Below are 23,433 nucleotides of genomic sequence, written 5' to 3'. Positions count from 1 at the left end.
GAGGGACGGAGGGGTGAGGGGGAGGGGGTGAGGGGGAGAGGGTAAGGGGGGCTGAGGGGACGGGAGGGGGGCTGAGGGACGGAGGGGTGAGGGGGAGGGGGTGAGGGGCGGGAGGGGGAGAGGGTAAGGGGGGCTGAGGGGACGGGAGGGGGGCTGAGGGACGGAGGGGTGAGGGGGAGGGGGTGAGGGTGGCGGGGAGAGGGGTGGGAGGGGAGGGGGAGTGGGGTAGGAGGGACTCCACAGATCCTGCACAGTACAAATAGTCACTTTGTAAAGATAAACCCAGCACCTACAGGCCGGTCAGTCTAACCTCGGTTGTGGAGAAGCTTTTAGAAACAGTAATCGCAAAGGTAAATTGTGTTTACCCAACGAGCGAGTGTTTTGATGAGGTAATAGAGAGGGTTGATGAGGCAATACGGTTGACATGGTTTACATGGATTTCCAAAAGGCGTTCCACAAAGTGCTGGCAGGCCTATTGTGTGGCACTTTGAAATAAAAGGGACAGTGGTAAGCATGGATACAACATTAGCTCAGTGACAGGAAGCAGAGAATAGTGGTGAACAGTTGTTTATCGGACTGGAGGAAGGCATACAGTGGTGTTCCCCAGGGTCGGTACTGGGACCACTGCTTTTACTGATATATATGAATGACTTGGAGGTGGGTGTACAGGGCACTATTTCAAAATTTGCAGGTGACACAAAACTTGGAAGTACAGTGAACAGTGAGGAGGATAGTTATAGACTTCAAGAGGACATAGACAGGCTGGTGGAATGGGCGGGCACGTGGCAGATGAAGTTTAACGCAGAAAAGTGCGAAGTGATACATTTTTGAGGAGAGGCAATATAAACTAAAAGGGTACAATAATAACCATCATCATCGGCAGTCCCTTGAGTCCAGGATGACTTGTTTCCATGTCAAAAGGTTCACAGGTGTTTCAATGAAGGACCTAATATTCACGATCCCCGAACTACATCCTGAAGGGTGGAAGATGCCTGTGCGTGGATATTTTTAACGTGGGGTGACCGTTGCACACCAGCCACCACGTAAAGGGGGTGCATGAACAGAGCGAGCTGCACAAGTCATTGATAAGGCAGTTGAGGATGCTGTTAGAAAAGCTTACGGGATCCTGGGCTTCATAAATAGAGGCACAGAGTACAAAAGCAAGGAGGTTATCATGAACCTTTTATAAAACACTGGTTCGGCCCCAACTGGAGTATTGTGTCCAATTCTGGGCACCGCACTTTAGGAAGGATGTGAGGCCTTGGAGAGGGTGTCAAGGGATGAAGGACTCCAGTTACGGGGATAGACCGGAGAAGCTGGGGTTGTTCTCCTTGGAGCAGAGAAGGTTGAGAGGAGATTTGATCGAGGTGTTCAAAATCATGAGGGGTCTGGACAGAGCAGATCGAGAGAGAAACTGTTCCCATTGGTGGAAGGGTCGAGAACCAGAGGACACAGATTTAAGGCGATTGGCAGAAGAACCAAAGGCGACACGGGGAAAAACTGTTTTACGCAGCGAGTGTTTAGGATCTGGAATGCACGGCCTGAGAGGGTGGTGGAGGCAGAGTCAATCGTGGCTTTCAAAAGGGAGTTGGATAAGTACCCGAAGGAAACATTTGCAGGGTTACGGGGAAAGGGCAGGGGCGGGAGTGGGACTGACTGAAGTGCTCGACAGGCCGAATGGCTGTCTCCTGTGCTGTAACCGTTCTCTGATTGTATGAGGCAGGATTACTGCAAGTGTTGCACCTTGTATCTCGGTGCGCTGTGAATCATTCATCCTTTCTCATTTTCTTTTGAAGGGCCCAAAATCATAGAATGCCGCTCCCCGGAACAGGAAACCTTTACGTGCAGGTGGAATGTCGGAAACTACCCGAACCGGACCCAACATGGCCAACTTCAGTTCTTTTATACCAAAGGGTAAGGTTTGACACTGATCACTTAAGAACAAAAGAACATAAGAAATAGGAGCAGGAGTAGGCCATATGGCCCCTCGAGCCTGCTCCACCATTTAATACCATCATGGCTGATCCAATCATGGACTCAGCTCCACTTCCCTGCCCGCTCCCCATAACCCCTTATTCCCTTATCAGTTAACAAACTGTCTATCTCTGTCTTAAATGTATTCAATGTCCCAGCTTCCACAGCTCTCTGAGGCAGCGAATTCCACAGATTTACAGCCCTCCGAGAAGAAATTCCTCCTCATCTCATTTTTAATTGGGCGGCCCCTTATTCTAAGATTATGCCTCCTAGTTCTAGTCTCCCCCATCATTGGAAAAATCCTCTCTGCATCCACCTTGTCAAGCCCCCTCATAATCTTAAACAATTCGATAAGATCACCTCTCATTCTTCTGAATTCCAATGAGTAGAGGCCCAACCTACTCAACCGTTCCTCATAAGTCAACCCCCTCATCTCCGGAATCAACCTAGTGAACCTTCTCTGAACTGCCTCCAAAGCAAATATATCCTTTTGTAAATATGGAAACCAAAACTGCACGCAGTATTCCAGGTGTGGCCTCACCCATATGCTGTATAACTGTAGCAAGACTTCCCTGCTTTTATACTCCATCCCCTTTGCAATAAAGGCCAAGATACCATTGGCCTTCCTGATCACTTGCTGTACCTGCATACTATCCTTTTGTGTTTCATGCACAAGTACCTCCAGGTCCCGCTGTACTGCAGCACTTTGCAATCTTTCCCCATTTAAATAATAACTTGCTCTTCCATTTTTTTTTTTAGCCAAAGTGCATGACCTCACACTTTCCAACAATATACTCCTTCTCCATTTGCTGCATTTTTTGAGTCTTTGTTATATCTTGTTGTCGGGATATTGTGTCTATGTCCTACGCAGTTGAGATTCCCCAGCACACAATAGTAGACATACAGTTCTAAAAATATCCAACAACTAGATTAGCACAAAAGCACAATTCTTCATTCTCAGTGGGTAAGTTGACTCAGTCTTTCAGGCCATTAACCATTAAGTAGGGAGCGATTAAATCTACAACCCAACCGATGCACCCTTTGACCAAATCTTGAGTCTTAGAAACATAGAAACATAAAAATTTACAGCGCAGAAGGAGGCCATTCCGGCCCATCGTGTCCGCGCCGGCCGACAAAGAGCCGCACGGCCCTCGGTCAGCAGCCCTGAAGGTTACATATAAACCTGTGAACAATGGCGGAAAGGTAAAGAGCACCCAGCCCAACCCAGTCCGCCCCACACAACTGCGACACCCCTTCACTGAAACATTCTACACTCCACCCCAACCGGAGCCATGCGATCTCCTGGGAGTGTTGTGTCAATGAGAAAGTAGATCACCTGACCTGGCACTGCATCTTATATATGGGTGGTTCCAGATTCATCTCCTGTTATGTGCTGATAACAGCCAAGATTATTGGCCCAGAAATTGCGGTCGGAGGCTTCCCGCGGGCAGGTGCCTCCGATCTGAAAAATGTCTACAGATCTACCTGGTGGTCCCGGAGGAGCGCGGGATTCCGGTGGGGAGGCCTTCTCTTCCCGCGCTACGAAGCGCGTCCCGTCCTCCAGGTTCCCACGGAGACGGTGCAGTCACATGTGACTGCTCAGCCAATCAGGTACAGTATTCCACAGCTTTCTCATTAATAGCAATGGGAACTCCGTATCCACCAGTTCTCATTGCTATTAATGAGAAAAGGAACCCAAACACACTAAACATGTAATAAAAAAAACACACCTCATGTAATTAAAATTAATTGAAATTGAAGTTAATAAATATCTGAGAGAAAATTTTTTTTCCGAGTTTTTAATTATGGTTAAAAATAAATGTAACGTGGTGGGCAGGGTTTTAAAAAATAATGCATGTCTTATAAATTAAATTGAATTATGTTTTTGTATGTTTTATAACTCTTATGCCTGTAACAGTAGGCTATGCGCCTGTTTTTATCAGATGCAAGAGTTTTGAGGAAGTTTGCTGGGCAAGATATGGGTAAATCCCGCAATCTTCCCCGTGCAATAGTCCTCGCTCCCGAGATACGGAGGATCTGTCCAGCTCCAGCTTGACGGATCGGGAAAGCTGATTTTCAGCGCCTGCGCATTGTGCGCTGTAAACCATCTTTTCCGATGCCTTCCCGAGTCCGTAGAGACTTCGTACGGGCCTGCGACGTCGGAATTTCCAGGCCATTATGTCCAATTCGGGGCACCGCACTTTAGGAAGTACGTGAAGGCTTTGGAGAGGGTACAGAGGAGATTTGCGAGAATGGTTCCAGGGATGAGGGACTTCAGTTACGTGGATAGACTGGAGAAGCTGGGGTTGTTCTCCTTGGAGCAGAGAAGGTTGAGAGGAGATTTGAGAGAGGTGTTCAAAATCATCAGACAGAGTAAATAAACAAGAACTGTTTGCACTGCCGGACGGCTCAATAACCACAGATTTAAGGCGATTGGCAAAGAGCCAGAGGCGACATGAGAATAAACCTGTTGATGCAACAAGTGGTTAGGGTTTGGAACGCACTGCCTGACCGAGTGGTGGAATCAGATTCAATAGTAGCCTTCTAAAGGGCATTGGGTGACAATACTTCACGGAGACACAACGGCAGGGATACTGGGAAAGGAAGGGTAACCACCTTCCCTTTAATCTGTGCGGCCATGCAGCAATCTGCAGCTCCCGTACACCCGGCTCACCAGCTTTTAAATAGGAAAAACCGCGCATGCACATTAATCTGAATGGACCACGGTGCCTTAAACATAGAAAATAGGAGCAGTAGTAAGCCATACGGCCCTTCGAGCCTGCACCGCCATTCAATATGATCATGGCTGATCCTCTATCTCAACACCATATTCCCGCTTTTTCCCCATACCCCTTGATGCCTTTTGTGTCTAGAAATCTATCTATATCCCTCTTAAATATATTCAGTGACTTGGCCTCCACAGCCTTCTGTGGTAGAGAATTCCACAGGTTCACCACCCTCTGAGTGAAAACATTTCTCCTCATCTCGGTCCTAAATTTCCTACCCCGTATCCTGAGACTGTGACCCCTTGTTCTAGACTTCCCAGCCCCAGGGGAAACATCCTCCCCGCATCCAGTCTCTCCAACCCCGTCAGAATTTTATACGTTTCAATGAGATCCCCTCTCATTCTTCTAAACTCCAGTGAATACAGGCCTAGTCGATCCAATCTCTCCTCATACGACAGTCCTGCCATCCCAGGAATCAGTCTGGTGAACCTTCGATGCACTCCCTCTATGGCAAGTATATCCTTTCTTAGGTAAGGAGACCAAAACTGCACACACTACTCCAGGTGTGGTCTCACCAAGGCCCTGTATAACTGTAGTAAGACATCCTTGCTCCTGTACTTAAATCCTCTTGCAATGAAGGCCAACATACCATTTGCCCCTAACTGCTTGCTGCACCTGCATGTTTGCTTTCAATGACTGGTGTACAAGGACACCCAGGTCCCCCTGTACATCGACACTTCCCAAGCCATCACCATTTAAATAATACTAAAAACAATTTAAAGGGAACATTGTGGGTGGGGGGGAAATGGGACTATTGGATCGCTCTTCGAAAGAGCTGATGCAGACTCGACGGTCCGAATGGCCTCCTTCTGTGCTGTGTTAACTCTTTTGAGTTTACCTGAAAATAAACATAAACATTAAACCGTGCCACCCGCCTGGGTGACACAGCAGACATTTTCAAGGCCCCTTTTTTTTTTCTTTCTTTTTTTTTTTGGGGCGCTAAAATCAAAATTTTTTCCAGTGCCCCCTACAAAAGGGGAGGGGGACACTAAAAGCACCGGCAATTAAAACAAATTAAACTTTAAAACGTAAAATCAAATTAAAATTTGGTTGCCGGGCGTGATGATGCACTCCAGTCCCTCCGGTGCCCACCTCTCGCGGAAGGCCGCGAGCGTACCGGTGGACACCGCGTGCTCCATCTCCAAGGACACCCTGGACCGGATGTAAGAGCGGAAGAGAGGCAGGCAGTCAGGTTGAACGACCCCCTCGACCGCCCGCTGCCTGGACCGGCTGATGGCACCCTTGGCCGTGCCCAGGAGCAGTCCTACGAGGAGGCCTTCGGACCTACCCGCTCCCCTCCGCACAGGGTGCCCAAAGATCAGGAGAGTGGGACTGAAGTTGTCGAGGAAATTTCTAAGTTAAAGTAACTCAAGCGGAGATTTCAGAGTCTTGCTTCAAGAGATTCTTTAATATGTACAGGCGAGATATCTCGGAGAGCTGCTTGGTCCTTACCAAGGCAATACTCCGAAATTCTATAGAAACTTGTTCCATCTTTATACAGAAAAAAAGGAATTTTATCTCTACAATTGACACCTACATTATTCAGGAACATTACCAATTCTAAACAGGGCACAAAGGTCAGTTTACACAGCCCAACAGTATCTTGTCACGTCATTATTCAATCTTTTCGAGGGTCAGCAAGATCATCACTAAAAGCCCCTCTTATCAGAGAAATCAGTTTGTCCAGGCAATGGGGGTATCTTAACATATACAAATACCAGATGTACAGCTTTCATGTTATCTGTTCTTTTCTAACAAAGAAGAGACATCAAGTATTTTCTGGCCTTGCAGGATTCTGCAGTCTCAGCACAGAATTAAACTTACTAAAAGGAAGAGAGAAATTTAACCCCTTCCTATATCGTGAACTAAAGTTCTTCCACAACTCCCTCCTTGTTGATCTTTTATCTTTAATGATCAACATGCTTTCCTTCTTAGAAAGAAAAGGGAGGCTCATACCCCTCGGGGTAAGGTCTCATCTCTAAACATTCTTTTTCATTATAGTCATCTAACTGTCCCTCTATTCTGTTTAACCTTCCTTTCACGATCACATTTTTCTGCTCTATTTTTTCTACTAGGTTCATTACTTGTCCTAACAGGGATCTTACTTTCAGCCCCATTCCACAGACAATTAGCAGCAGAATCAGCAAAATTACACCAAGTACTACTATCGGGAGTATTGCCTTGGTAAGGACCAAGCAGCTCTCCGAGATATCTCGCCTGTACATATTAAAGAATCTCTTGAAGCAAGACTCTGAAATCTCCGCTTGAGTTACTTTAACTTAGAAATTTCCTCGACAGTTTCGCAGCCAGAATTTCAGGAGCAGCCCCTTCAAATAATAAAACAGGGGCTGCAACCTTGTGCATTCCATAAAAACATGGAACACGGACTCTTCCAGACCGCAGAAATTGCAGGCGGCCTGGGAGTCCGTGAACCGGCTTAAAAATTTGTTGCACGGCACTGCTCCGTGCACCACCCTCCAGGCCAAGTCCCCGATGAATAATGGGAGGACCCCTGCGTAGAGTGCCCTCCATCGGGGACCCCCGCCTCCTCCGGACGGCAAGATGGTACGCCATGGCGTGTCCGGACGGCCGGCGAGGATTCTGTGCTGTGTTATCTCTGATTCTCGGACAGCAGAAGGCACTATATTGGCTTTGATCACACTCGTTTACAATGACAAATCTCTGTCGGAGCTCCTGAGGTCTATCCACTATTGGCGAGCATGCAACACGGGGGCGGGATGAGCCCTAGCTGGTGCTCACTGTTGAGGCGCGCGTGAATCAGTAGCTGCTTGGATAAAGCGTGGGCCCCTCGGACACTGCGCCCAGAAATAGTTTCGTTAATGCTCCGGGGAAAGACAATTGAGTGTTGAAGGCTTTGGAGAAGGGTACAGAGAGATTGACTAGAATGGTTCCAGGGATGAGGGACTTCAGTTACAGTGTCATCTGTGGCTCAGTGAGTCAGGAGGTTGTGGGTTCAAGTCCCACTCCAGGGGCTTTGAGCACAAAAATCTAGGCTGACACTCCAGTGCAGTACTGAGGGAGTGCCACACTGTCGGAGGGGCAGTACTGAGGGAGTGCCGCACTGTTGGAGGGGCAGTACTGAGGGAGTGCCACACTGTCGGAGGGTCAGTACTGAGGGAGTGCCGCACTGTCGGAGGGGCAGTACTGAGGGAGTGCCGCACTGTCGGAAGGGCAGTACTAAGGGAGTGCCGCACTGTTGGAGGGGCAATACTGAGGGAGCACCGCACTGTCGGAGGGGCAGTACTGAGGGAGCGCTGCACTGTCGGAGGGACAGTACTGAGGGAGTGCTGCACTGTCGGAGGGGCAGTACTGAGGGAGTGCCGCACTGTCGGAGGGGCAGTACTGAGGGAGTGCTGCACTGTCGGAGGGGCAGTACTGAGGGAGCGCTGCACTGTCGGAGGGACAGTACTGAGGGAGTGCTGCACTGTCGGAGGGACAGTACTGAGGGAGTGCTGCACTGTCGGAGGGGCAGTACTGAGGGAGTGCTGCACTGTCGGAGGGACAGTACTGAGGGAGTGCTGCACTGTCGGAGGGGCAGTACTGAGGGATGGCCACACTGTCAGAGGTCTTTCAGATGAGACATTAAACCGAGGCCCCGTCACCTCTCTCAGGTGGACGTAAATGATCCCACGGCACTATTTCGAAGAGCAGGGAAGATCTCACCGGTGTCCTGGGGCCAATATTTATCCCTCAATCAACATAACAAAACAGATTATCTGATCATTATCACATTGCTGTTTGTGGGAGCTTGCTGTGCGCAAGTTGGTTGCCGCGTTTCCCACATTACAACAGTGACTACACTCCAAAATGCTTCATTGGCTGTAAAGTGCTTTGAGACGTCCGGTGATCATGAAAGGCGCTATATAAATCCAAGTCTTTTCTTGTTTCTTTCTTTGAATTTGGGTCAAGTCATAGAAATTTACAGCACCGAAGGAGGCCATTCGGCCCATCATGTCCGCGCTAGCCGACCAAGAACTATCTGGCCTAATCCCACTTTCCAGCTCTTGGTCCGTAGTTAAGTTCCCATTAAATCTCCTACCAGTTACTTTAAATCTATGCCCCTTGTTAATGCGCCCTCTTCTTCACCCAGAGAGTGGTGAACCTGTGGAATTCTCTACCACAGAAAGTTGTTGAGGCCAATTCACTAAATATATTCAAAAAGGAGTTAGATGAAGTCCTTACTACTCGGGGGATCAAGGGGTATGGTGAGAAAACAGGAATGGGGTACTGAAGTTGCATGTTCAGCCATGAACTCATTGAATGGCGGTGCAGGCTAGAAGGGCCGAATGGCCAACTCCTGCACCTATTTTCTATGTTTCTATGTAAATAGGTCCACTCCATCGAGACCACTCAATTTTATACACCTCAATAAGGTCTCCCCTCAGGCTCCTCTGTTCTAAAGGAAACAACCCCAGCCTGTCCAATCTTTCCTCATAGCTAAATTCTCCAGTCCAGGCAACATCCTCGTAAATCTCCTCTGTACCCTCTCTAGTGCAATCACATCTTTCCTGTAATGTAGTGACTAGAACTGCACGCAGTACTCCAGCTGTGGCCTAACCAGTGTTTTATACAGTTCAGGCATAACCTCCCTGCTCTTGTATTCTGTGCTCGGCTAATAAAGGCAAGTGTTCATGAAGAACCCACGTCTTTTGCCTCCACACACGGGTTACCTTTGTCGTCTTTCTTTATCTACCTGGCCTGCTACCTTCAGGGATCAGTGGACCTGCACTCCAAGGTCCATCTGTTCCTCTGCACTTCTCAGTGTCCTACCATTTAATGTGTATTCCCTCGCCTTGTTAGCCCTCCCCAAGTCATGAGATGAAATTGTCCCAGCAATGTATTCTTTTCCCACCCCCACACCATCGCCTCCTGACACAACCACGGACCTATCCTTGACCCCCCCCACTTTCTCATCCTACATGCTGCCCCTCAGCAACATCATCATAGGCAGTCCCTCGAAATCCAGGAAGACTTGCTTCCACTCTAAAAGCGAGTTCTCAGTCCAATGTGCGAATTCCAATCCCTGTCACAGGTGGGACAGACAGCGGGTGAAGGAAAGGGAGGGTGGGACTGGTTTGCCGCACGCTCCTTCCGCTGCCTGCACTTGATTTCTGCACGCTCTCGGCGACAGTGGGGATGTTGCACTTTATCAGGGAGGCTTTGAAGGTGTCCTTGTAACGTTTCCTCTGCCCACCTGGGGCTCGCTTGCCGTGAAGGAGTTCCGAGTAGAGCGCTTGCTTTGGGAGTCTTGCGTCAGGCATGCGAACAATGTGACCTGCCCAGCGGAGCTGATCGAGTGTGGTCAGTGCTTCAATGCTGGGGATGTTGGCCTGGTCGAGGACGCTAACGTTGGTGCGTCTGTCCTCCCAGGGGCTTTGCATTTCTGAACCTAAAGCAACACTAACTGCAGACATATGCACATTGAAGACACGCAGCTGTACCTCTCCACTGCCCCTCGCAACCCCTCGACTGCCTCCGTGTGTTTGGACTGCTTGTCTGACCCAGTCCTGGATAAGTCCTGGCCTCCTCGACACAGGGAAGGCTGAAGCCAAAGTCTTTCATCCCTGGTACCATTCTAGTAAATCTCCTCTGCGTTCTCTCTGAGCCTTGCGCATCCTTCCTGAAGTGCGGGACCCAAAACCATTTACCAGAATGACTTCAGTTACATGGAGAGACTGGAGAAGCTGGGATTGTTCTCCTTGGAGCAGAGATGGTTAGGAGGAGATTTGCTAGAGGTGTTCCAAATGATGAAGGGTGTTGGTAGAGTAAATCAGGAGAAACTGTTTCTACTGACAGGAGGGTCAATAACCAGAGGACACAAATTTAGTATTATTGTCAATACATCGGGGGTGGTCCCGACCTGTGTGAGAACATCACCGCAGGTCGGGGCTATAGAGCTGGAGCGCTGGGCCCTGGAACATCATGGCGGAGGTGCGGCAAATGAGGGTACGGGGCCCAGAAGAGCCGAGGGCCCAGAGGCAGCACGGGTCAGCCCACACTGCGATGTGTGCGCACTAGGTCCGTGCAGCAGAGCTGGTCTCCAGTTAGTCCTGGTTAACCCTTGCCACTGGACCAAGACCTAGCTCTGTCAAGCCCCGTGTGGTGGCTGGTGTGCAACGATCACCCCACGTTAAAAAAAATCCACCCACAGGCATCTTCCACCCCCTCAATTGGAGTTCAGGACTGGAACATCGGGTCCTTCATTGAAACATCTGCGAACTCATGCGGAAACAAGTCATCCTCGTTCCAGGGACCGTCTGTGATTATTGGCAAAAGAACCAGAGGGAGATGTGGGCACGTTGTATTACGCAGCGAGTTGTTGTGATCTAGAACACGCTGCCTGAAAGGGCGCTGGGAGCAGATTCAATAGCAACTTTCAAAAGAGAATTGGATAAATACTTAAAGGAAAAAACACGAAGGGCTACGGGGAAAGAGCAGGGGAGTGGGACAGATGGAGTTCAGTGTGGAGACATGTGAAGTGATGCACTTTGGGAGGACTAATATGGAAAGACGGTAGACTATAAATGGCCCGACTTTGAAACGTGCAGATGAGCAGAGAGACCCTGTACACAAGTACACAAATCCTTAAAGGTGGCTGGGCAAGTTGATCAGGTGGTTAAAAAAGCATGTGGGTTACTTGGGTTTATAAATAGAGGCACAGAATATAAGGCAAAGAGATCGTGCTGGAACTTTATAAATCACTGGCTAGGCCTGAGCTGGAGTATTGTGGACAGTTCTGGGTACCACACCTCAGGAAAGATGTAAAGGCCTCAGAAAGGGTGCGGAGGAGGTTTACCGGGATGTTACCAAGGGCTGATAGGAGAGACTAGAACTAGGGGGCATAATCTTAGAATTTAAAACTGAGATGAGGAGGAATTTCTTCTCGCAGAGGGTTGTAAATCTGTGGAATTCGCTGCCTCAGAGAGCTGTGGAAGCTGGGACATTGAATAAATTTAAGACAGAGATAGACAGTTTCTTAACCGATAAGGGGACAAGGGGTTATGGGGAGCGGGCGGGGAAGTGGAGCTGAGTCCATGATCGGATCAGCCTTGATCGTATTAAATGGCGGAGCAGGCTCGAGGGGCCGTATGGCCTGCTCCTGCTCCTATTTCTTATGTTTTTATGAGGGACTTCAGTTTTGAGGCGAGGTTGGAAAAGTTAGGTTACGAGGTGACCTAGCAGAGGCTTACAAGATGATGGAGGTTTTGACAGAGTAGACAGTATGATGAGAGGGTCAATAACCAACGGTCGTAGGTTTAAAATCTTTGGCAAAAGATCCAGAGGGGAGATATCTTTTCCCTCCGAGAGGTGTCAGGGTCTGGACGCTCTGCCTGAAAAGGTGTTGGAAGCGGATTCCATCAATAATTTTAACAGGGAGTTAGAAATGCCTGTGTTATTTCTACCTCTTTTTATCAGCAACCATTGCATCTGAACTAGATGAGCTATCAGTTTTCAATAACGTTAATCTTTTTGGCACGTCTTCTCTATCTATTGCAATCCTACCCACAATTTCCCCCTCCTCTGTATCTAACCTGCGCTGTACCCAACACCAGAAACCATTGTGTGCCGAACTGTGTGCTAATTATTCAATGATTACTATTTCTGTCCAGAAAAAATCCTGGCTGGAGAGAATGTCCAATGTATGTCCGCAGAGAAAACAGCTGCTACTTCAACCAGTCCTACACCGCGCAGACTGAGTACTGTGTGCAACTGAAGTCTGGCAACATCACACACCAACAACACTGCTTCACCCTCGACAATATCGGTAAATAAACAGCTAATCTAATGCAAGTGAACTGAAGTCTATGCAAGCAACACCTGAGGCATACGTGATTTAGATAGACTGCCCCTGTGTTCCAGCACATTGATATTCATACCTTGCTGCTGGAGCGGCGAGATCAGGGCGAAGGAGCGGCGAGAGACTGTGGAGGGACGTGATCGGGGCCCAGGGCAGGTGTGAGTTCGGGGCCAGGGGCCCAGGGGCAGCACGGGCCCAGCCCACACTGCGATATGTGTGCGCACTGGGCCCGTGCAGCAGAGCTGGTCTCCAGTCGTCCTGGTTAACCCTCGCCACTGGACCAAGACCTAGCTCTGTCAAGCCCCGTGTGGTGGCTGGTGTGCAACGGTCACCCCACGTTAAAAAAATCCACGCACAGGCATCTTCCACCCTTCAGGATGTAGTTCGGGATCTGGAATATTCGGTTCTTCATATGAGGAGTTCACCTGTGAACTCATCCATTTTTTTGACATGGAATCAGGTCATCCTCGCTTCGAGGGACTGTCTATGATGCTGACTCATACCCTGCATTCAGGTCCCACTTAATGCGCATCTCATACTGTATCACCACGCCCCCTCCCCCTCCCCCCGCTCACACCCCTTCCCCCTCCCCCTCCCCCTCTTCCCGCTCACACCCCCTCCCCCTCCCCCTCCCTCTCCCCCTCCCCACGCTCACCTCCCCTCCCCCTCCCCCTCCCCCTCCCCCTCCCCACGCTCACCTCCCCTCCCCCTCCCCCTCCCCCTCCCCCTCCCCCCGCTCACACCCCCTCCTCCTCCCCCTCCCCCCGCTCACTCCCCTCCCCCTCCCCCTCCCCACGCTCACCTCCCCTCCCCCTCCCCCCGCTCACTCCCCTCTCCCTCCCCCTCCCCCTCCCCCTCTCCCCGCTCACACCCATTCCCCCTCCCCCCGCTCACTCCCCTCTCCCTCCCCCTCCCCCTCCCCCTCTCCCCGCTCACACCCATTCCCCCTCCCCCTCCCCCTCTTCCCGCTCACACCCCCTCCCCCTCCCCCTCCCCCTCTTCCCGCTCACACCCCCTCCCCCTCCCCCTCTCCCTCCCCCTCTCCCTCCCCCCACTCACACCCCTCCCCCTCTCCCTCCCCCCACTCACACCCCTCCCCCCGCTCACACCCCCTCTCCCTCCCCCTCCCCCTCTCCCCGCTCACACCCCCTCCCCCTCCCCCTCCCCCTCCCCCTCCCCCTCTCCCTCTCCCTCCCCCCACTCACACCCCTCCCCCTCCCCCTCCCCCTCCCCCTCTCCCTCCCCTCCCCCCGTTCACACCCCCTTCCCCTCCCCCTCCCCCTCTCCCGCCCCCTCCCCCTCCCCCCGCTCACACCCCCTCCCCCTCCCCCTCTCCCGCCCCCGCTCACACCCCCTCCCCCTCCCCCTCCCCCTCTCCCGCCCCCTCCCCCCGCTCACACCCCCTCCCCCTCCCCCTCCCCCTCCCCCGCCCCCTCCCCCCTCCCCCTCCCCCCGCTCACACCCCCTCCCCCTCTCCCGCCCCCTCCCCCCGCTCACACCCCCGCCCCCGCCCCCTCCCCCTCCCCCCGCTCACACCCCCTCACCCTCCCCCTCCCCCCACTCACACCCCTCTCCCTCCCCCTCCCCCTCCCGCTCTCCCTCCCCCTCCCCCTCTCCCTCCCCCCACTCACACCCCTCCCCCTCCCCCTCTCCCTCCCCCTCCCCCCGCTCACACCCCCTCCCCCTCCCCCTCCCCCTCCCCCCACTCACACTCCTCCCCCTCTCCCTCCCCCTCCCCCTCCCCCTCTCCCTCTCCCTCCCCCCGCTCACAACCCCTCCCCCTCTCCCTCACCCTCCCCTCCCCCTCCCCCTCTCCCTCCCCTCCCCCCGCTCACACCCCCTCCCCTCCCCCTCTCTCTCCCGCTCACTCCCCTCCCCCTCCCCCTCCCCCTCCCCACGCTCACACCCCCTCTCCCTTCCATCCCCCTCCCCCTCCCCCCGCTCACTCCCCTCCCCCTCCCCCCGCTCACTCCCCTCTCCCCCCACCTCCACCCCGCGCACTCTCTCTGCACACTTCCTCACGCCTCACTTCTCCCCCCGCACACTCCCCCCTCCCACCACTCACACCACCTCCCCTCCCCCTCCCCACGCTCACACACTCCTCCCCCTCCCCGCGCCCCCACTCACTCACCCCTCCCCCTCCCCCTCCCCCCGCTTACTCACCACTCCCCCTCTCGCCCCCCATCCCCCCACTCACTCCCCTCTTCCCCCCCCGCACACTCTCACTGCACGCTCCCTCACATCTCCCCCCGCTCAATCCCCCCCCCCCCACCGCACACTCCCTCACTCCTCCCCCCGCTCACTCCCCTCCCCCGCTCACTTCCCCCCCCCCCACCCCACCCCGCTCACTCACCCTACCCCACCTCCTGCTCACTCCCCCTCCCCCCACTCACTCTCACTGTATCACTGGACAGTCCCGGTCTCACTGTATCACTGGACAGTCCCGGCCGGTCTCACTATCACTGGACAGTCCCGGTCTCACTATCACTGGACAGTCCCCATATCACTGGACAGTCCCGGCCGGTCTCACTATCACTGGACAGTCCCGGTCTCACTGTATCACTGGACAGTCCCGGCCGGTCTCACTATCACTGGACAGTCCCGGTCTCACTATCACTGGACAGTCCCCATATCACTGGACAGTCCCGGCCGGTCTCACTATCACTGGACAGTCCCGGTCTCACTGTATCACTGGACAGTCCCGGCCGGTCTCACTATCACTGGACAGTCCCGGTCTCACTATCACTGGACAGTCCCCATATCACTGGACAGTCCCGGCCGGTCTCACTATCACTGGACAGTCCCGATCTCACTGTATCACTGGACAGTCCCCGTATCACTGGACAGTCCCGGTCTCACTGTATCACTGGACAGTCCCGGTCTCACTGTATCACTGGACAGTCCCGGTATCACTGTATCACTGGACAGTCCCGGTATCACTGTATCACTGGACAGTCCCGGTCTCACTGTATCACTGGACAGTCCCGGTCTCACTGTATCACTGGACAGTCCCGGCCTCACTGTATCACTGGACAGTCCCGGCCTCACTGTATCACTGGACAGTCCCAGTCTCACTGTATCACTGGACAGTCCCGGCCTCACTGTATCACTGGACAGTCCCGGTCTCACTGTATCACTGGACAGTCCCGGTCTCTCTGTATCACTGGACAGTCCCGGTCTCACTGTATCATTGGACAGTCCCGGTCTCACTGTATCATTGGACAGTCCCGGTCTCACTATATCACTGGACAGTCCCAGTCTCACTGTATCACTGGACAGTCCCGGTCTCACTGTATCACTGGACAGTCCCGGTCTCACTGTATCATTGGACAGTCCCGGTCTCACTGTATCACTGGACAGTCCCGGTATCACTGTATCACTGGACAGTCCCGGCCTCACTGTATCACTGGACAGTCCCGGTCTCACTGTATCATTGGACAGTCCCAGTCTCACTGTATCACTGGACAGTCCCAGTCTCACTGTATCACTGGACAGTCCCGGTCTCACTGTATCATTGGACAGTCCCGGTCTCACTGTATCATTGGACATTCATGGTCTCTCTTTTTATCTCTTTTTCTTAGTGAAACCAGATGCTCCAATGTCATTGAACTGGGCACTTTTGAACATCAGCCAATCGGGATTGTTCATGGACATCCAGCTGTGGTGGGAGGACCCAGCCATTGCCGACATCAGCTCAGGAAGAATCCCACGCAAATATCAAATCCAGTATAAACTCAGGGATGCTGAGCACTGGGATTCGGTATGTGTATAAAGAGTAATAAGGTATTTTATTAAGGAGCGGTCGTTCAAATATAGTCAAACACAGCACACAATAGAATAGACACAGTAGACATACGACCATGACAAGTAGCTGGTACTAGTTCCGACCGGAGAGATGGCTCGTTGTATGAACAATTCTTATCTTCACCGTCTGTCCTGAAAAGCGCTTTAGACGTCCCTTTTAATATCTTTTTAGGGGTTGGCCTGGGGAACGTGATGGACAAGACCATTAAAGCTATGATATGGTCGAGTTCTTTGTCTCAACTCTTGGGTGAACCCTCCTCTTCACGTGTCTGTCCTATCGATCCTCCCAAGGTCGGTGTCAGACAGGCCATTCTTGGCCTTCAGATGTTTCAGTTATTTATGTTCACGCTGTTCAACATAAGAACATAAGAACATAAGAAATAGGAGCAGGAGTAGGCCATACGGCCCCTCGAGCCTGCTCCGCCATTTAATACGATCATGGCTGATCTGATCATGGACTCAGCTCCACTTCCCTGCCCACTCCCCATAATCCCTTATCAGTTAAGAAACTGTCTATCTCTGTCTTAAATATATTCAATGTCCCAGCTTCCACAGCTCTCTGAGGCAGCGAATTCCACAGATTTACAACCCTCTGAGAGAAGAAATTCCTCCTCATCTCAGTTTTAAATGGGCGGCCCCTTATTCTAAGATTATGTCCCCTAGTTCTAGTCTCCCCCATCAGTGGAAACATCCTCTCTGCATCCACCTTGTCAAGCCCCCTCATAATCTTATACGTTTCGATAAGATCACCTCTCATTCTTCTGAATTCCAATGAGTAGAGGCCCAACCTCCTCAATCTTTCCTCATAAGTCAATCCTCTCATCTCCGTGAACCTTCTCTGAACTGCCTCCAAAGCAAGTATATCCTTTTGTAAATATGGAAACCAAAACTGCACGCAGTATTCCAGGTGTGGCCTCACCAATACCCTGTATAGCTGTAGCAAGACTTCCCTGCTTTTATACTCCATCCCCTTTACAATAAAGGCCAAGATACCATTGGCCTTCCTGATCACTTGCTGTACCTACATACTATCCTTTTGTGTTTCATGCACAAGTACCTCCAGGTCTCGCTGGACTACGGCACTTTGCAATCTTTCTCCATTTAAATAATAACTTGCTCTTTGATTTTTTTCTGCCAAAGTGCATGACCTCACACTTTCCAACATTATACTCTGTCTGCCAAATTTTTGCCCACTCACTTAACCTGTCTGTGTCCTTTTGCAGATTTTTTGTGTCCTCCTCACACATTGTTTTTCCTCCCATCTTTGTATCGTCAGCAAACTTGGCTACGTTACACTCAGTCCCTTCCTCCAAGTCGTCGATATAGATTGTAAATAGTTGGGGTCCCAGCACTGATCCCTGCGGCATCCCATTAGTTACTGATTGCCAACCCGAGAATGAACCATTTATCCCGACTCTCTGTTTTCACTTTAGCTGTTGTCCCATGGAATGAATCCTTCGATTCGAACACCAGTCTGAAGAGACTTTTTTGGCCCAAATTATTTTTTCCATTTCACAAGTACTCAGATGAGGAGGAATTTCTTCTCTCAGAGGGTTGTAAATCTGTGGAATTTGCTGCCTCAGAGAGCTGTGGAAGCCGGGACATTGAATAAATTTAAGACAGAGATTGATAGTTTCTTAACCGATAAGGGATTAAGGGGTTATGGGGAGCGGGCAGGGAAGTGGAGCTGAGTCCATGATGGGATCAGCCACGATGGTATAAAATGGCGGAGCAGGCTCGAGGGGCCGAATGGCCGACTCCTGCTCCTATTTCTTATGTTCTTCAGATTCTGGCCTTTTTGGTGGTGTGCCGTCTCGGACCCAGGCTCAGAGATTTCCTCCCTAAACCCTCCCGCCTCGCCCCCTCCTTCTCCTCCACTTCTTCAACCAAGCTTTTACTCACTCTGTCCTTGTCCCGGTGTCTGTTGTTGTCTAGGAAATGCTTCTGTGAGGACGGCTTGGGTTGTTTCTCAGCGCTGAAGGCGCTGTATAAATGCAAACTGTTATCTGCGGATTGTGACTGGATATGGAGGGTTAAGTGCAGCTCCTCATTTTATAAAGAAGCCAAACTGCAAATGTTGGAACTACACGGCGGGTCTGTCAGCAGCTGAAAAGACGAAACACAGATTAGGGTTTCATCTGCGTTCCTGCAAACAAAAATAATTATAAATGGCAGCTTTCATTTTATTGTAGGCGATGGGGAGATCAGAAGAAATTTCAGCATCTCCGAGTTTTACTCATGTCCCCAGGCGATTAAATAAATTGGGAAAGAATGGGCGTGTCGGGGAAAATGGCACCTTCTCGTTTCGTTGTAGATTGGGGTTGACCATCAATAACTGCATCAGCAGTGACAATGAAAATGGCCAGGCCAGTGTGTATAGTATGCATGGTGGACATTTAAATATTCACATAGGATTACAGAGGATATACGGCACAGAAACAGGCCATTCGGCCCAGCCAGTCCATGCCGGAGTCCACTCGAGCCTCCTCCCATCTTTCCTCATCTAAATCTATCGGCATAACCCTCTGTTCCCTTCTCCCTCATACGCTGGTCCGGCCTCCCCTTAAATGCATCGATACTATTCACTTCAACCACTCCCCGTGGCAGTGAGTTCCACATGAGGTCCTTACTACTCGGGGGATCAAGGGGTATGGCGAGAAAGCAGGAATGGGGTACTGAAGTTGAATGTTCAGCCATGAACTCATTGAATGGCGGTGCAGGCTAGAAGGGCCGAATGGCCTACTCCTGCACCTATTTTCTATGTTTCTATGTTTCTATTCTCACCACTCTCTGGGTAAAGAAGTTTCTTCTGAATTCCCTGTTGGATTTCTCGGTGACTATCTTATATTGATGGCCTCTAGTTATGCTCTTCCCCACAAGTGGGAACACTCTCTCTGTATCCACTCTGCCAAACCTTTCATCATTTTAAAGACCTCTATTAGGTCACCCCTCAGCCTTCTTTTGTCAAGAGAAAGGAGACCCAGCCTATTCATCCTGTCCTGATATGTAAACCCTCGCATTTCTGGTATCATCCTTGTAAATCTTGTCTGCACCCTCTCCAGTGCCTCTATATCCTTTTTATAATATGGCGACCAGAACTGTACGCAGTGCTCCAAGTGTGGTCTAACCAAGGTTCGATACAGGTTTAGCATAACTTCCCTTCTTTTCAATTCTATACCTCCAGACATAAACCCTAGTGCTTGGTTTGCTTTTTTATGGCCTTGCTAACCTGTGTCAAACTTTTAGCGATTTGTGTATGTGTACTCCGAGATCCCTTTGTTCCTCGACCCCACCCAGACTCTCACCCTCCAAGTAATAAGTGACCTCCCTATTCTTCCGACCAAACTGCAACACCTCACATTTATCTGTGTTGAACTTCATTCCCCAATTATCTGCCCATTCTGCAAGTTTATTAATGTTCCCCTGCAATGTGTTGCAGTCCTCCCCAGTATTGACCATTTGCTGTCAGCCGCAAATGTAGCAATTATGGTTTTGATTCCGAAGTCTGTATCGTTAATTTTTGGTTTTCTGTAAACTAAACAATATGAATGACCATCGGGGATGGCTGTGGGAATCTAATGCTGCTTATTTTCTAATTCCTGCCCTTGCTGCCTTTGTTTCGCCCTGCTCCCTGCGATGAAACAGAGACTGTGCTCTTTGCTGAATTCCCCTGTCTTCACAGATTGACACCGTGCCAAACCAACACCCACCACAGCCGCTGTATGACTTTGCAACTGGGAGGGAGTACGTGGTCCGCCTGAGGTGCACCTATCCCAACGTCGGCAACTTCAGTGAGTTCAGCAACACCTTAAAAGTCTTCCTTCCGATCTCACAATCAGTCGAAGGTGAGCTAAGTTTTAAAAGCAAAGTGTGATAATTAATAACGTGAGAGAAGACACTGAAAGTATTCTTATAGTTTTTTCGAAGTGGGCTAGATATTCGATTGTTTAGCACCACCATTAGCGCCTGAGTGGGGCACTCATCATCATAGGCAGTCCCTCTGAATCGAGGAAGACTTGCTTCCACTCTAAAAATGAGTCCTTAGGTGGCTGAACTGTCCAATACGGGAACCACAGTCCCTGTCACAGGTGGGACAGACAGTGGTTGAGGGAAGGGGTGGGTGGGACTGGTTTGCCACACGCTCCTTCCGCTGCCTGCACTTGATTTCTGCGTGCTCTCGGCGATGAGACTCGAGGTGCTCAGCGCCCTCCCGGATGCACTTCCTCCACTGAGGGTGGTCTTTGGCCAGGGACTCCCAGGTGTCAGTGGGGATGTTGCACTTTATCAGGGAGGCTTTGAGGGTGTCCTTGTAACGTTTCCTCTGCCCACCTTTGGCTCGTTTGCCGTGAAGGAGTTCCGAGGTAGAGCGCTTAATTTGGAAGTCTCGTGTCTGGGGCATGCGAACAATGTGACCCTGTCCAGCAGAGCTGATCGAGTGTGGTCAGTGCTTCGATGCTGGGGATGTTGGCCTGGTTGAGGACGCTAACGTTGGTTCTGTATGGCTCAGAGACATGGACCATGTACCGTCGACACCTCAAGTCGCTGGAGAAATACCAACAACGATGTCTCCGCAAGATCCTGCAAATCCCCTGGGAGGACAGACGCACCAACGTTAGTGTCCTCGACCAGGCCAACATCCCCAGCATTGAAGCACTGACCACACTCGATAATTAATAACATATATTGTTATAGTTTTTTCAGAGACTCTTCTTAATAAATAGTGGGCTAGATATTCGGTTGTTTTAGATCCACCATTTCGGCCTGAGCGGGGCGCTAACCACCTCCTGCCACGCTGTCAGCGCCCGCTGCGGACTTCAGCGATGGTTTAGCGGCGGCGCTGACGGTTTGCGCTGCGCTCGCTGGCCCCGCTCACTCAGTGACGTCACTGAGTGCGCCCCGTCCCCTTAGCCCCGCATTCGCTAACTTCACCCTTCCGCTTGCGGTAGGGCCCGGCGCTGAGACCGGACGGGGAAAGCAGTCGGTCCAGTGACGGTCCCGGGGCGATAGCGTCCGGAGAGCAAGGTCATGGCTGAAACTTCACTTTTTCAACTTCTGTTTATTTGTTGCAGTAGTGGGTGAGGTTTATTGAACTTTTCACCGGGATTTTTGTAACTCACCTTCTAGCACTAGGCTGCAGGCATTCCAGCGCCAAACAAGATTGAGTCGGCCTCCCGCGCTATCGCTGCGTTAGCGCTCGAAGAGGGGTGTGGAGCAGTTCCCTTAACGCTCCACTCTCCTTTTGGGGCGATACAACTGAATATCGCACCTTGAGGCGGTAGACATCGCCCAGCCCGAACAGTAGCGCCCCGCGCCATCACCACCTCAAAGTGGACCATACCGAAATTCCAGCCCAGTATGTTCAAACTGAGGGGCTTAGGGAGTCACGAACTGACAGCTTCCCATTGTGTCTGCTGGTTAAGATAATGAATAGCTGGGCCTTGGGGCTCAATTTTCCCCAGTATTTGCACCGTTTTTTTGGAGCAGGCCGCTCTTTTTGGCCTAAGTTGAAAATCCCCACCTTCCCCAATCAATTTGCACCAGCATAACTCAGTTAGTTACGATTTTTTTAGGTCAGTTTTTTTTTAAGCTGCTACCCGCGTCAATTCTGGCCATTTCGGCAAGTTTGGCCAGCTGAGAGTTACTCCAGTTCTGCTTATGTTGCCTGACCTGGAAAACCTTCCCTCGAGTTAAGGAAATCTGCACAGCAGATGTCCGAACACACTGAAAACATTGAAAAACACTTGCCTTCAACCCGGCCCGAAGGCTGAGAGAGAGAGAGCGCGGTAAGTTGCTGCTCTGTGTTTTTCAATTCTTTTAATGTGTTGGGAGCTGGCTGTATGCTTCACTTTGCAGTCTCGGCTCGCATTGTGTCCCTGGTTACCATGGCAGCCCGATCTTTTTGGCGCCGATCAAGACTCCACCCCCAAAATCAAAGGTCAGGTTAGGCCGCGCCAAAATGACCAAATCCAACGGGGAAACTCAGCACATTTTTGGAGGGGGGTGCGTACTTAGGCCCCCAAAAAACGGGCGTAACTCGTCAAGTACGCCAAAAAATTGCTTTGGGGAAAAATTGAGCCCATAGATTGAGAAGGTGCCATGGCTGTGCTGAGTTATCTGATTTCATCTGTTGCCACGTTCAGAGCGGTTTGTGTCTCGGTCGCTGGGTTAGGGTGGGGGGGTATATGGGCCAGGGTCCACACAGCTCTTCTCACTGGCTAGTGACTCCGCCAGGAAGGGCATCGTATGTCACTGGATGTCACAGGTGAGGACAGGATTAGACTGTCCTGTGTTGTCCTCATGGTTGACACTTTCTGTCAACATTAACACAGGAAGGATGACCAGAGGGTCCGTTACTTTGGGAGAAACGGGGAGATTGTCTGGGGTGGGGAAGAAGAGTCAACGTGAACACACAACTCTGAATTTTGCACTGAGCGTTGAAGTATGGGCATTGCCCCGTTATTGATGTGTCCATCGTAAAAGAGATTGTGCAAAGGCAGGTTCTGCTTTTACAGGGTGACGGAGCTGCAGCATTTCACGACAGTTCTGTGAGTGTCTTTGTGTGGCCGACTTGTGTGGGGAACAGGCAGCATGCGTACCCGGGACATAGCTACAGCTCTTTGCAATGTATTGCACTGCCGCCAGTATACCTCTCCTTCTGCTGCAGTTCCGCTGGAAAGGCCAAGGATCACAGAATGCCGCTCACCTGAGCAGGAAACCTTCACATGCAGGTGGCGTGTCGGAAACTACCAGAACCTGACCCAACGAAGGAGACTCAGATTCTTTTACACAAAGGGGTAGGTTTGGTATTGAGTTTTCTGTTGTTGTGATATGTCTGTGCCCAGGACAATGATCTGGTTTGGTTGGAGTGTAGGGAGCCTTAACAAATGTGTGAGAGAGGACGATGCAATGCTGTTATTATTTTCATCTGCCTGGCCTTTAACCTTCCATTTGCCACGTTACTTTATTTGATCTGCTCAACTACAGTCTCACATCCACCCTTGTACAGGAGCAAGGATGTCTTACTCCAGTTATAGAGGGCCTTGGTGAGAC

At 51.1% G+C, this 23,433-nt stretch overlaps 1 protein-coding gene across 1 annotated transcript in view; it reads left to right on the top strand.

Moving 5' to 3' along the window:
* The window catches only part of LOC139261974 (growth hormone receptor-like), a 318,221-nt gene that overhangs the window by 248,471 nt on the left and 46,317 nt on the right, over positions 1 to 23,433 (top strand). Inside the window, exons 3-7 of the mRNA XM_070877136.1 lie at positions 1,797 to 1,914; positions 12,392 to 12,546; positions 16,161 to 16,339; positions 20,066 to 20,228; positions 23,048 to 23,177. Coding sequence (XP_070733237.1) covers positions 1,797 to 1,914; positions 12,392 to 12,546; positions 16,161 to 16,339; positions 20,066 to 20,228; positions 23,048 to 23,177 — 745 coding nt within the window. The remainder of the gene's footprint in view (positions 1 to 1,796; positions 1,915 to 12,391; positions 12,547 to 16,160; positions 16,340 to 20,065; positions 20,229 to 23,047; positions 23,178 to 23,433) is intronic.

The sequence above is a fragment of the Pristiophorus japonicus genome, chromosome 1 (genome assembly GCF_044704955.1).
Source record: "Pristiophorus japonicus isolate sPriJap1 chromosome 1, sPriJap1.hap1, whole genome shotgun sequence".
In the NCBI taxonomy this organism is placed as follows: domain Eukaryota; kingdom Metazoa; phylum Chordata; class Chondrichthyes; family Pristiophoridae; genus Pristiophorus; species Pristiophorus japonicus.
This window is presented reverse-complemented; position numbering and strand designations above follow the sequence as displayed.